We start from the raw sequence: 14,200 nt of genomic DNA, 5'->3' as shown, positions 1-14,200 counted from the left end.
ACATTTAACCAATTAAGACACTGGTTGTTTGAGCAATAGTATTAAATAAAATACATGTACACAAACAATAGTTATCATGCATGCGCCACCAGAAAGTCTATCCGACGGTTTATGGCCAAGATTCCAAGAATGACCTAGATGCTTATCCCCTCCGGGTCTCCTTGTGCTAAAGGATCCCTAAAACCTATGCTGATTTGAAGTACTTATAAAATATAGTTGGGGTCTAAGGTAAAGACATAATTGTAAGAACGTGACCCACGATTTTGGCCATTAATTATGATTTGGTGATTGAGTGCTAATATAGGCATTAGGACTAACATGCTTGCCATGTGTAGCCTTGTATGTTTTATAGATCTCACGGATGGTATCCAAGTCATAGTAAAATATTTAGAGATGGAATAATTTTAGAGCATCCAAATGACGAGACGTGAAAATCGAGAAAATGGTATTCACCGGAATATTTGATGGGCAACGGATGAACCGTCGGAGCAAGCATCCGATGAATTTGTACGCTGCAGAAGAAGCTCAAGCATCGGAAGGACTAACCATCGGAGCCGATGAATTTGTATGCCGCAGAAGAAGCTCAAGCATCGGAAGGACTAACCATCGGAGCAATTGGTACGACGGGAAAATCATGGAAAAAGTTCAAGTGCACCGGATGATCCAACCGCCTGTATTCTACATGCGTTGGAGCAATTCACAGAGAAGACGAAGACAACCGTAGTGCACCGGATGATCCGATGGTTAGAAGTTGGAGGCATTAGATGAAACATATTTACTTTGTGAGAAGTTTTAGAGAGGTTTTGGCCAAGAAGCTTTCAGCATCGGATGTTCCGATGCTACCATTGGAGGAACCATCGAACGAATTTTGGATGTGTCAGTGAAGAAGTTGGGCATGGAGGAACCAATGGCTAGTTGCACTTGATGTTTTGATGCATGCCAAAACAGACCATCGGAACATCCGATGGTATACTTTAACTAGCCGTTAGAGCAACGCCTCTTTGAGTCCTTGGGCTATTTATACCCCCTCCACTCGTCCATTTGAAGGTGCTGGAGTGTGCAGAGGTCCATTGGAGATCAAGACTCATCAAGAACACATCCAAGCCACCTAAAGTGCATAAGTGATTATTCAAAGATTTAGCACAAGCTTAGAAGAGTGATTAGTGCTAGGATAGGCCTAGAGAAGAGAGAGTGCAAGGTCTGCCTACGTTGTGATTGGTTCAAGGAGTGAACCATAGTTGTACTAGGTGTGCCGGCACCTTGGAGCCTTGGTGGCTCGCCGGCACGTCTTCGACCCTCCGGCTTGGTGTGGAGCAATGTCGATGACCGTGTGCGGGGACGTGGATACCCCCTTCCTTAGTGGAGAAGTTTCTTAGTGGAGACAACATCAAGGTGACCGGGGAACTTGGCGTGAGCCTTAGTGTCCAAGCCTTTGTGGCAGTCAAGGGGTGTCCCGGGAGAGACTTGGTGATCGGGAAGCAATACTCTTGTGTAAGTGCTTCAACAACGTGGACTAGTGGTGGCTTAGTGCCTACCGATACCACGAGATAAATCATCGGCTCAAGAGTTTGTCGAACATACATCTATGGACCCACTAGAAAGTTTGGACAGTCCTAAATATGGGGCTGGACACCGAGACGAATCTGACATGGAGATTATGACGCAGGATGACATAGTCTATGTGGCAAGATAAGAACTAGTCGAGGATTAGGAAAAGTACTCTGGAGTAGAACTTGTCTGGTCGAATCCGACTAGTTTTCTTGTAACCAACCGACCTGTAACCCTTCCCCCGACAATATAAGGTGAGGCAGGGACCCCCTCCAAAGCAATTCAATCCAACTAACATACATGACGTAGGGTATTACACAATCTAGCGGCCCGAACCTATCTATATCGTGTGTCTGCGTTTACCTTCGAGTTCCTGATCTCGATGAGCCCCACTAACCAAAACACTACCTTAGGCACCCCCTTGGTAGGTTGCCGGGTCTAAACACCGATAGAGTTTGTTTCTCCTCATCCCCTCCTTTACGTTTTCGTATTTCATACTTACAACTTATGTGTCTTTACTTTCTTAGTGTAGTATCTTGTTAGGATTGGCTCTAGGTTGCAAAACTTGTTTTGGACGAGCGTTTCACACTAGATCAATCATAGTTGCACATCCTGATAGCATGATCATTTGATGCAAAAGTAGTGGAAGCTATAGATTAAGGTTTTAAATTGCCTAATTCACCCTGCCCCTCTTAGGCTACGAGTACCGATTACTTATATTGAGATAAGATTTTGTAAGTCATGTGAGACGACTTACTGTGTGTAGTGTGGCTTAGATGACTTCCCTCAACTATAAACCACCGTACTCCAAACATGCAACTCCTGTATTTTTCTTGTTCGGAAGGAGCAAACCTAATAATTTACAGTCTCCTGCTAAAATATTAGTCAACTTGACTTGCTGAACCGACGTCGTTTCAGTTAGCCGCCAAGTTTCTGTCAGCATGATAGGGCCAACACATTTGACAAAACCAAGGAAATAAACATACTTTTCAAGGGAGATTGCCACGCCAACTACTACCTCTTCCTGTCCTCTGTTTGCAAAGATAATGCACTTCTGTGACTTTTAGGATTTAGTTTGGAAAGCAAGGGGGAGCAATACCCCAAGGAATGATATCTTGAGATGCACACAAGCTGCAGTTCAGACTTCAGAGTCATCCAGTTTCCAGAACCACATAAAAATAAAATGGTAATGACTTCACTACGCCCGGCTGTATTTTTGTTCTCTATGACAGCCGGCTCTGTACATCGTCCATTATTAATCGGAGGCTCACGGGTGTTGTCGCACGCAACCTTATCCCGCATCTTCCTCTTTACGAGCTTTACGGACGTCACCTCTCCATTTACCATCCTTGTTTACATATTTGCCATCCCTCTACAAATGAAGCAACACATTTGCCATTTTTGCTGACGTGGCGCGCCAACTCACCCGTGTCAGCGTGGATCGGAACGGAAAAAGATCAAAACACCCATACCTTATCCCTATTAGCTATCCCTTTCCTATCTCTCCACCACTGATGTCTGGTACCCACGTCTTGGGTCATCTTCAACCTTCAGACACTCTTGCGACCACGAGCTGCTGCCCCCCAACGACGCTCGCCGAGGGTCGGCCAGCATTAGTCGGGGCCGGTCGCCGCGGCTCATCCCCGTGGCCGGCGCCCAAATCCCCCGCGAGGGCCGGCGGGAGGGAGTGCGGGCGGATGGGATGGGGCCGGTGGGGGATTTGGGCTAGGGCGGTGGTGGCAGGGCGTAGCTCGGCTCGCGGGGCGGCGAGCGGTGCAGAGCACTGGAGGCGCGGCAGGGCGGCGTGGAGCACTGGAGGTGCGGCTGGCGGCGGTGGCGCACAGGGCGGCGGGGCGGAGGACGCGGGGCCGAGCGAGCAGGAGCTCGGTCATGGCCGGCCATGGAGCACGCAGGAATAGGAGAGAGAAATAGGAGAAAGGCAGGGGTGTTTTGATTTTTTTTCCATCCAGAATCACGCTGGCACGGGTGAGTTGGCGTGCCATATTAGCGAAAATGGCAAATGTTTTGCTTCGTTTGTAGAGGAATGATAAATATGTAAGCGTATTCGTAAGGATAGTTAATGTAAGGATGGTAAATAGTTAAATATCCCCTGTTTACCGCTCACTCGCTGTCTCCCAGCCCAGGCTCCACTTTCCATAGGTCCTCTCTCTTCCAGCCCTCCATTAAGCTCCGGTGGCCGCCCCCCCCCCCCCCCCCCCCCCCCCCCCCCCCCCCCGCATTATGGTTCTGGGATTTGAGACCGGGGGTTAGGGTTCGGGGATTTTTTGGCCGGATGGCCGGTGAAGAGGCTGTGCGCAGCTGCTCCAAGATCTACATGGAGGCCTACACCTCCCTCCTCTCCCATTGCCATGGCCTAGACTCGGCGGCGCTCAGCAACCTGGTACGGCCCTCTTCTCTCGTCCACCCACAACCTGTTCGACCACATGCCTGTTTGGCTTGTTCCATGTGTTGCTCACATGCACCGTCGCTTGCTCCTATGTTGCATCCAGGAGGAGCTGTATGGCAAGGTGGCCGACTAGGAGATGGTGGAGAAGCGTGTTAACCAGGTGCTGCTCGAGGCTGACGACGCGGACGTCTGCTTCCTCATGGTCAGTAACCTGTTCGAGTTAAATAGTTCCTTTGCTTCTTGTTGATCGTGCTCATCCCTCATATAAAGTGGACTACTTAGCTTTTTCTTTCGTGTGAGTTTTCCATTACAATTCACCCACTTGTTTGGCCGACTGGCACAATTAACTAGTTTGCTTGCATGAATTCAAAAATTTCCAGTAGCTCATAGAGTGCTTGCCAAATCGATTTGCACAGGGGAGAAATCTATGCCAAAATTGTTTTTATATCTTCTCTGATTTAGACCTTATGAAAATGGCATGAATAAATTTAGCTGGGACCAATAAAAGCATCATGGCTTCTATCTCTAATGTACTCACCACCATTTCTACCTACAACAAATTGCCTAGATTTGTATTGTCTTTTTTCAACGTGTACATTCATATGAGTTTCTTGTAGTGAATAATATCACTACAGAGATGCCTTTTGTTTTTAGCAATGACTACATTATTTTGTGAACGCTTTTGTGTTCATGATTTTAGATTTAGGAAGCTCGCTGTTATTTTTAGAGTTAAAGACAGGTGGTGTGCGGTAGTGCCTTCTGAGTGTTAAGATACATGCCTTTGAACACTACAGAAAAGGGTTTGCAAGCAGATAACAAGGCAACTGTGAGTTTCAGATAGGCTTTTGTCTAATTCATATTGATCTTGTAAATTTTTCATGAGTAAGGCTATAAAACGTGTGCTACTACTAGTCTACTACCACTAGTTTCAGTTCATTTTTTCTGCATAGCTGCATACGTACAGTTTATATGGTCTAGCATTTTATCAGATACAAATAAGAAATTTATTTGTTATCCTTTACCATTTGTTTAGTTTCACTTGAGCAATTTATCTGTTGTCATTTAACATTTTCATTTTGAATTAAGCAATTTATTTGTTATCCTTTACTATTTTTCTAGTACTTTTTTACATCCTGCACTTTTGTTCTGCCCTTGCTCAGAATATTTGAACGCGGAGGAAAGCAGCGTCAGGGAAGCCCTAGCAAGGAATAACCGTTGTTGTCTTCCCTTTCAGGTAGCAGTAGTTTGCTTTTGTTTCTCTCACCGCCGATAGATCGTTGATGTTCATATCATAATCGTAAATTAGGCAAAATAATGTAACTCATTAGGCAATAATATGCTAATGAATTAAGCAAAACAATATACTTTAGTAGGCAATAAGATGGTTCTAGATTAGGCAAAGTTATATACTTCATTAGGCAATTAAATACTGTCCAGCAAGCAGTTTAAAAATGTTTAGTAAGCATTTTTAATCTCCCTTTTATTAGTCGTCTTCATTAGTGGATCACTTAAAAACTAAAAAACTGTAATGTTTAGCAAGCAGCTAGCTTCATTCGCGGGTCGGTACAGGGTACACGTGGACATGGCCAAGGCCGCGCTCCTGCTCCTCTCCCTGCTGCCCTTCTCCTCCCTCGCCCTGAACCAGGACTTCTGCTGTTCTGCATCGCCGACCTCGCCGTCTGGCTGCGTGTCGTCGGAGGTTTTGTCAGCAAGGTCACCGATTCACCGTGCTGGACGAGTCGCAGGTCAGGAAGCTCAAGGCACTGTGTTCGGCGGGAGCGGCTAATGAACCACTTTTCGATCTCCATCGGTCTTTTGGCATGGCAGGGTTGTTGAGCTTTGAATTGGTCGTGGGCACATGTGCTTGCTTAATTCTCAGAAATTGTAACGTCACGTATCATTTGGGATACTTCAATATGTTTCTTCTTTTTGACGAATCTCTTACAACCCACACAATCCTCGGTTCTCGGCGCGGAAGCAGCACTTGCAAAGTCTACTCTTTCTATCTACAAATCACGCTGCTATTCCACACGCCACACATTCAATTTTTTTACTATAATCCACGAGTCTCATACGCAGGCATCGACCTTGACCAGTCCCCCCGCGTCGAGGAACCTCATAATTAGTCAACACCACATCCAGCCGACACTTCTCTTATATATATACCAAAACCAAACACTATACTACTAGGGTCACACATACAGGTACCTTGAGCTAGTTCTCCAACTTGTAGCTACACAAGGTACGCGTGGCAAGCTCGCCCGGTGACGATGGCCAAGGCCGTGGTCCTGCTCCTCGCCGTCACACCCTTCCTCTCTTTGCTGCCCTTCTCCTCCCTCGCCCTGAACCAGGACTTCTGCGTCGCCGACCTGCCCCGCGGCGACACGCCGGCGGGCTACCCGTGCAAGCCCCAGACCGCCGTCACCGCCGACGACTTCTACTACCGCGGCCTGGGCACCACCGGCCCGACCATCAACCCCTTCAACATTGGCCTGTCCTCGGCCTTCGTCACCCGGTTCCCCGGCGTGAACGGGCTCGGCATCTCCGCCGCGCGCGTCGACTTCGCCCCGGGCGGCGTCGTGCCGCTGCACTCGCACCCGGGCGGCACCGAGCTCCTCTACGTCATCGAGGGCGCCATGGCCGCCGGCTTCATCACCTCCCTGACCAACCAGGTGTACACCAAGACGCTGTACAAGGGAGACCTCATGGTGTTCCCGCAGGGCCTGCTGCACTTCCAGTACAACCTCGGCAACGACACGGCGGTGGCGCTCTCCTCGTACAGCAGCGCCAACCCCGGACTCATGATCCTGGACTTCGCGCTCTTCGCCAACAACCTGCCCTCGGACATCGTTAGCAAGGTCACCGTCCTGGATGAATTGGAGGTCAAGAAGCTCAAGGCGCTATTCGGCGGGAGCGGCTAAAGCCATTCGTTTCGCCGTCGGTCGCCAGAGTTTGTTGAACTTGAATTGGTCGTGGCTGTAGTGTGTATGAATAATTAATTTGCACGGGTGTGCACCTGCCATTTTAAACCAAGTAATGTGAGAATAATTGTTTTGTTTGAAATGGTGCAATAGTACTAGGAGCTGGTTAAAACTAGAATTGTTATCTTGTTTGCAAGAAATTACTAATCGGAGGCTTCTTGTCTTCACGCGAATTCACTTATAATCCTAGGTGGACGCTCTAGAAAAAGAGAGAAATTCTAAAAAAACAAAACATCTTGCCATCAATCGATAGACTCAAATCATCATAGCCATTGGATCTATTATGTTTTTAAAAAAATTACCCACCTATGCCATTATGAAAATAGCCTAAAGTAACCCCCTAATTCTATGTCTAAATTACCCACCTATGCATGGCATATATAAATAAACTAAATTAATCCCCTAATCTTCATCAAACTTACCCACTTATGCCATTATAAAAATAATTTAATATAACCACTAAATTTGCAACTAAATTGCCCACCACTAATACTTAAAAAGTAACTTAAATTAACCACTTAAATTTGGATATATATTATCCACATATGCTATTATTAAAAATAATATGAGGTAATCCTAAATTTAAATCCAAAACACCTTAATTAAAATATATATGAATATGTTATTCTAAATTGTCTATTTCTTACACTATTGGTATATGATATAATAATTAAGGTATATACACATGATGCGTGTCACTATTTATAAAGATATAGAGGAAGTGATGAGAACATAGATTGCTATGTTGAAATTATAGCTCAAACTTAGAGTATATTAAACAAAATCAAGTGCATACCTAGTGAAAATTTAAAGATTATAAATGTGGATGAAAACGTTATAGAATAATTACTAATAAAATCTGTCGCAGTTGGATGAAGATAAGATGTATAGATCTGTATAAGTATTGTGTTCGAATACTTAACAAATGAGAGGTACGTCAAGGTAATAGTTTCATAGCAATGTGGTCTCATTTTTTTTCCATTGGAGTGTCTGCATTAGTTCTCATGAGACACACTAGAAAAAAAAGACAAATCCTAGAAATTTTTACAAAAATCAGAAACATCAAACATCAATCATGTAAACTCTAATAATCATAGTAATTGGTCTATTGCATTTTCTAAAATGTTACCTACCACTGTCATTATGAAAATATTCTAAAATAAAGACTAAACCTATATCTAAATTATCGAGCTCTACCATTATAAAAAATAATCTAAAGTAACTCCACAATCTTCATCCAATTCACATATCCATATCATTATAAAGCATAACTTAAAATGTTATTCTAAATTTATATCTAAGTTACCCACGTATGTCGTTATTAAAAATAACCTAAAGTAAACAACTAAATTTTGATCTAATTATGTTAATATCATCATGTGCATCATACATAAATATCCAAAAATACTAATATAGGATTCTAGACTACCTAATTTTGTCATTGATAATACAGAAATACTAATTTAAGGTATATACCCATGATGGGTGTCACCATGTAGATCATTTATACATATATGTGAGAAAGTGATGAAAAATATTAATTATTATACTAAACACAATGTATGTAGGTGCGATACAAAATAAAAAAGTGTGAATATGGATGAAAAAATATATAGAGTAATTACTAATTAAAAATCAATCATAATTGGATAAAAATAAGTACACATCTACAATAATTTCTATGATCATCTAACATACGCTCAAACTTCTTGACTCCTTCATATTCTCGCAGTCTTCCTTGGCATCTCGCAACACCTGACCTAGATCATCGGTAGGACCTTCTTCTGCAACCATCTCTTCTTCAGCCTTGCCCATTGTAGCAACTGTAAAGGCACCTCCTTGAGTCCAGTCAGGAATGCAGTTACCATCTTCTTCTTCTTCATCATCATCTTCCATCATAACTCCTCTTTCCCCGTGCTTGGTCTGAATGAAATAGTTAGGCATGAATCCTGAACTGTATATATGGGTGTGAATAGTCTTTCTAGATGAGTAATCCTTCTCAGTTTTGCAAATTCGGCATGAGTAACAAATGAAACCAGACAGTGGCTTGTTGGACTCTGCCAGATCGAGAAAACCACGCAAGCCATTAATATACTCCATGGAGCTTTTGTCCGCGCTATACATCCATTGCCGATCCATCTACAAAGTATTACCGAACCAAAGATATTCTGATCATCCATAGAATTATACATGAAACATAACAAACAAGATACAAATACTATTAAACTCAAATGTTGCTGAAATTTTAGATAGAAATACATAAATTTGAATTTCAGACCTAAACAACATGATACACTACGAAACCATCAACTGAGTACTACCTAAGAGGACTTTAAGCATACTTGGGTGGCGAAGATGAAGGTTTTGCTGACCCAGCCTTATCCTGTGGTTTATTTGTGCCTCCTGCAACGGTAGTACTAAGTGGACCTGAAACACCTAAGACTGGCGGTGGAGCATAAAGACCACCAAAAATAGGTTCCTGACCCGCCGCAACAGCATCTTCATGACATATTTGCAAATAACGAAGCATTGCTCTCTCCCACGTGCTCATTTTCTTCAGCTTATCATGAGGGCCAACTATGGTTTTCCCTTGCTACGAGAGGAACGATGATCGCCCCCACCATCTCCACTACCTCCAGCAGTAGTAGCCATCTCTATGTACCACAATTTATTTAGCTCATATTTGCAAATGACTAAACTATGAACAAATTATATTTTCCTCACAATTTATTTAGCTCAAACATAACATAAAATAAAAAGTTTCTCCATTGTAGCTTATTACAAAAATGACTAATTACATACCTCTATTTCATCTTATTATCTCTATGTACCACAATTTATCTCGCTCATATTTGCAAATGACTAAAATATGAACAAATTATATTTTTCCCATAATTTATTTAGCTCATATTTGTAAAGGACTAAACTATAAAATTATTCCTCTAACCTAATGTCAATTTGTTTAACTAATAGGAAAATTGTAGCTTATTCTAAAAATAAAAAATATGAGCTCTAAATAACAAATGCGTATAAATGAAAAATTTCTCCATTGTACCTTATTCTAAAAATCACAAATTACTCTAGCTCTAAAGTATAAAACTTAGTATACTAACCATGTATCAAGGGAGGATGAAGTTTCTAACCTTTAGAACACTTGAATGAGTGAAATCCCTACGAAATTGTCAAAAATCTGGCAGCACCTCCGCTATTTCGCCATGAATGGATGAAGCCCGAGTTGGAGGAAATAACTCGGGCAGGAGGAAGAAGGTGCCTGATTTATAGGAGGGAAGTTAGTACCGGTTGGAGGCTCCAACCGGTACTAAAGATCACCGGGGCTCCTGGGGAACTAGCCGTAAGACTCAGTACTAATGCTCACATTAGTACCAGATCAAAAACTAACAGGTACTAAGCCTCGGGACGAATATTGAGTTTTCTAGTAGTCTGTATATTATCTCTTTCACCAAAACTTAGATTTTTTTAATATATATTTTCTAATTTTTATTTTAGCAAAAATACATGTCTATTTTCAAGATTTACAAGAACGGCCTCATGAAAGGGTGAACCATCTTATTACCCACTAGAAGGCGACAGATGGTGCCACCGTGGATTCTTAGCCCTTCGAGGTTGTGATTCGTTTCTATAGAAAGCTAGTTTGTTTTTTTTTCTAACTTTTTAAAGAATCTAAGATGAAAATAAAGTTCATATAAAAAATTGTAGGTCTCAATTAGATCGAAAACTTTGTAGTTCATCACGTTTGATTTTTTTTGCGGGACATTATGTTTTGATTTGAGGTTTTTATCTCATTAAAGTCTATAGTTTTCTAACTACGTCTTGCCCTTCCAAAAGAATATAAGGATCCCAACTATTTTTGTATATTTTAAAATCGGATTTATATATGTTTGCTAAAAAAGAAAAAATATGAAGATAAAGCAGTTTTCAAATCTTAGCCGAGCAGCCAAGGCTTTCTCGTCACTCTGCTAGTACCTTTGTTTAAATTATGGTTTACTTAGCTTCAACTGTATTTTAAGTCGATCATCTCTAACTTTAACCATTTTATAGAAAAACACAAATATAGTTAGTTTTCTTAAATCCATTGTAAAATATGTCTTGATGGTACATTTATTTGATATTATGGTTGCTAATATATGTTTCTAAGAAAATTTTGTTAAAGTTAGAGAAGTTTAACATAAAATAAAGCTAAAGTGAACTCTATTTTAGAGCTGATGTGGTAGTACGGTGCATGGTTAATTATGGGCCGCCGTACACATGATCCGGATTTGTCCCCGCCTTGAGCTGACCAACGCAGTCGGTACTATGTCGACTCGTGATAGCGCTCTGCATGCATGCATGTACGTGCATGAACACATGCGACGCGTGCCTTGTCAAACTCACACTACAAGTACAACGGTAACGGATGCCCTTGGACATGCGTTGTGTGCTTGTGCTTGTGCTTGTGCTTGTGCTCACCGCTTCTCCTATATAAACACCTGAAGAATCACACATCGTCCAAGCACACGGCGACGCACTTAGCTATATCCTACCTAGAAACACCTACACGAGCGGTAAGGTAGCCAGGCCGGTAACCATGGCGCCCAAGGCCGCCGTGCTCCACCTCGTGCTCGTGCCCTTGCTCTCCCTGCTGCTTCTTCCCTTCTCCTCCCTCGCTCTGGCCGAGGACTTCTGCGTCGCCAACCTGCTCCTCCCCAACACGCCGTCCGGCTACCCATGCAAGCCCAAGGCTCTCGTCAACGCCAACGACTTCTACACCGACGACCTCTCCAGATCCGGCCCGGTCTTCTCCCCCTTCAACACTGGCTTGGCCCCGGCCAACGTCAAGCAGGTCCCGGGCCTGAACGGGCTCGGCATCAGCGCCACGCGCGTCGACATCGGCGTCGGCGGAGTCGTGCCCCTCCACACCCACCCGGAAGGCTCCGAGCTCATCTTCGTCGTCGAGGGAACCATCTCCGTCGGCTTCATCAGCGCCGAGACCAACACGGCCTACACCAAGACGCTGAACAAGGGCGACCTCTTCGTGTTCCCGCAGGGCCTGCTGCACTTCCAGATCAACATCGGCAACACGACCGCCGTCGCGATCAACGCGTACAGCAGCTCCAACCCAGGCCTGCAGATCACCCCATACGCGCTCTTCGGCGACACCCTGCGGGCGGACGTCGTGAGCAAGGTCACCTTCATCAATGAGGCGGAGGTCAGAAAGGAGAAGGCCGAGTTCGGCATCCGTGCCATACCGTCGTAAACAAGCTAGGCCACCTTCATCATCAGTATCGTCGTGGAGATCTTGAATAATTTGCATGCGTGCATGCAGTACCCAAGTCATGTTGAACGTATGTTCGTTTTCGTCACAGTATTTCCTAACAAGTTATTCTGTCTAGTGTTGTTGTGTGCTTCAGTTGAAATGGTCGATATATAATTGTAATCTGTGTATGATTGTTTTGTGCTATTGTATTGACAAAACTAAACCAGCACAGCACAGCACATTCAGACTCAAAATGTCCTGCATTTACCACATGAATTGGAGTTCTAATTTTTAGATAAAGGAAGGTTATGCTAATATGCACACCAATGACAGTGTCGTGAGATAGCCAATAGGCACAAGCCCGGAGTCTGCACTTCCCGTAAGACAGGATTGGTGACCCAGGCCAAGTAAATGATTCGGTGAGTTGATGCAAATGTAACTCCGAACTCGGGGGCCAGGTGCAAGTGTTAGCAAATAATGAGAAAACAAGATCGAACACGAGACACGATTTTTATGTGGAAAACCTTTATAGGAAAAAATCACGGGTGTCAATCGGCGATTTTCACTATAGTGAAAAAGTTACAACATAGGGAATACAATAAACCTTCTGTGCTCTTCCCGTGCGACTTACAAGATGTATATATAGGGTGGACTAAAGTGACTGTAGTCAAATACGGAAATAAATCCGCTAATCACATAACCCGTACCGTGAACCCTCCAAACGTCCCCACAAGACTCATGTTATAATTCGGTTCATATTCAACAGTAAGCCTACTAAAGAGATAGCTGCATAGCCATATCCTTCAACGGTCACTGTTAAAGACAAACGGTTGGACTGCGCCGAATCGCAGGTATCTCAGCCTCCATCTGATCAATCCTTCTGCCCCGGAGCAGATCAAGCGTCCCGACGTTAGATGCACACAGGTGAACACAAACTTGTATTCGTGACAAGCACAACGCTGGCACCATATAGACAGTATCCTTGTGGGCTTGTGGCACTGGTGGAAAACCCACCTTTAGTCCTGGTTGGATAGGACCATAGATTCTAAAAATTCAACCGGACAGTTAAAATAAAATAAAAAATGTCCACTCCGTCGGGCCTGCGCCTGCCAGCGCCGCTCCGCCCCGCGCGTCTCTGTCCCGCTCGCCGCGGCCACCAGAATGCGCTCCCGCCTCGTCGCCGCCCCATCGCTGAACGCCACAGAGAAGCACCAGACAGGAGGACGCCTCTACGTCTGCAACCACCGCACCCTCCTTGACCCGATCACCGTCGTCATCGGTCTGAACAAGCCCGCGCCCGTCGGCGCCGCTACACCCCGCGCCACCAAGCCCGCGCCGGCCAGCCACCCGCTCGTGCCCCCCGGGAGAGGAGGAGAAAAGACAAGGGAGGGGAGAGGAGGAGATAAGGTGGAAAGAGAGAGGGGGGAGATAAAGGCTCCTGGGAGGCATTAAGTCCCGATTGAAAATACAACCGGGACTAAAAGCCCCCCTTTAGTCCCGGTTGAACGGGACTAAAGAAGGGTCTTCAGTCCCGGTTGGTGTTTTCAACCGGGATAAAAAGCCCCCTCGTCCCACTAGCTATTACAACCGAGACTAAAGAGGCCCCCATCGGTGGCCATTGGTGGTGGATTTTTGACCCGGGACTAAAGTGCAGGACTAAAGGCACTTTAGTCCTAGGTCCAAAGCCAATCGGAACAAAAGCTCCTGGATGGAAGGTCAGTTCTCTACTAGTATGGCCTTGTCTATATAATATAGCTTGGCACAAGCAAGTTACTGTAGTAGCATATGTTCTTAGTTACATCGAAGACTAATCTCACATATATAGCGAAGAGATCTCACAGTGACAAGTAGCATGAAACGAATTGTGTCATCGCCTTGCTAATAACACTAGTTCTAAGCCATGAACAAGACAAATTTTACATCCGAGTGGACAGGTCTCGGTGAAATCGCACTATCTAACTGTCATTTACATGGACGTCCCTAATATTAATAAATAATTGTGCAAACTAA

General features: G+C 44.2%; 2 protein-coding genes across 2 annotated transcripts; both read left to right on the top strand.

Moving 5' to 3' along the window:
- Positions 1-6,127: 6,127 nt before the first annotated feature.
- On the top strand, positions 6,128-7,018 carry LOC117860337 (germin-like protein 8-14). Its single transcript, XM_034743610.2, has one exon. The coding sequence runs from the start codon at positions 6,226-6,228 to the stop codon at positions 6,874-6,876; it is 651 nt and encodes a 216-aa protein (XP_034599501.1). The 5' UTR covers positions 6,128-6,225; the 3' UTR covers positions 6,877-7,018.
- A 4,410-nt stretch (positions 7,019-11,428) lies between these two features.
- On the top strand, positions 11,429-12,429 carry LOC117861183 (germin-like protein 8-14). Its single transcript, XM_034744698.2, has one exon. The coding sequence runs from the start codon at positions 11,522-11,524 to the stop codon at positions 12,188-12,190; it is 669 nt and encodes a 222-aa protein (XP_034600589.1). The 5' UTR covers positions 11,429-11,521; the 3' UTR covers positions 12,191-12,429.
- The last annotated feature ends 1,771 nt before the right edge of the window (positions 12,430-14,200 follow it).

Source organism: Setaria viridis, chromosome 6 (assembly GCF_005286985.2).
Source record: "Setaria viridis chromosome 6, Setaria_viridis_v4.0, whole genome shotgun sequence".
In the NCBI taxonomy this organism is placed as follows: domain Eukaryota; kingdom Viridiplantae; phylum Streptophyta; class Magnoliopsida; order Poales; family Poaceae; genus Setaria; species Setaria viridis.
Note: the sequence above shows the minus strand (reverse complement) of the source record. Positions and strands in the feature narration are given on the sequence as shown.

Excerpts from the sequence above, each read along its gene's own strand:
- LOC117861183 (XM_034744698.2), top strand. The coding sequence starts at position 11,522 with ATGGCGCCCAAGGCCGCCGTGCTCCACCTCGTGCTCGTGCCCTTGCTC.
- LOC117860337 (XM_034743610.2), top strand. The coding sequence starts at position 6,226 with ATGGCCAAGGCCGTGGTCCTGCTCCTCGCCGTCACACCCTTCCTCTCT.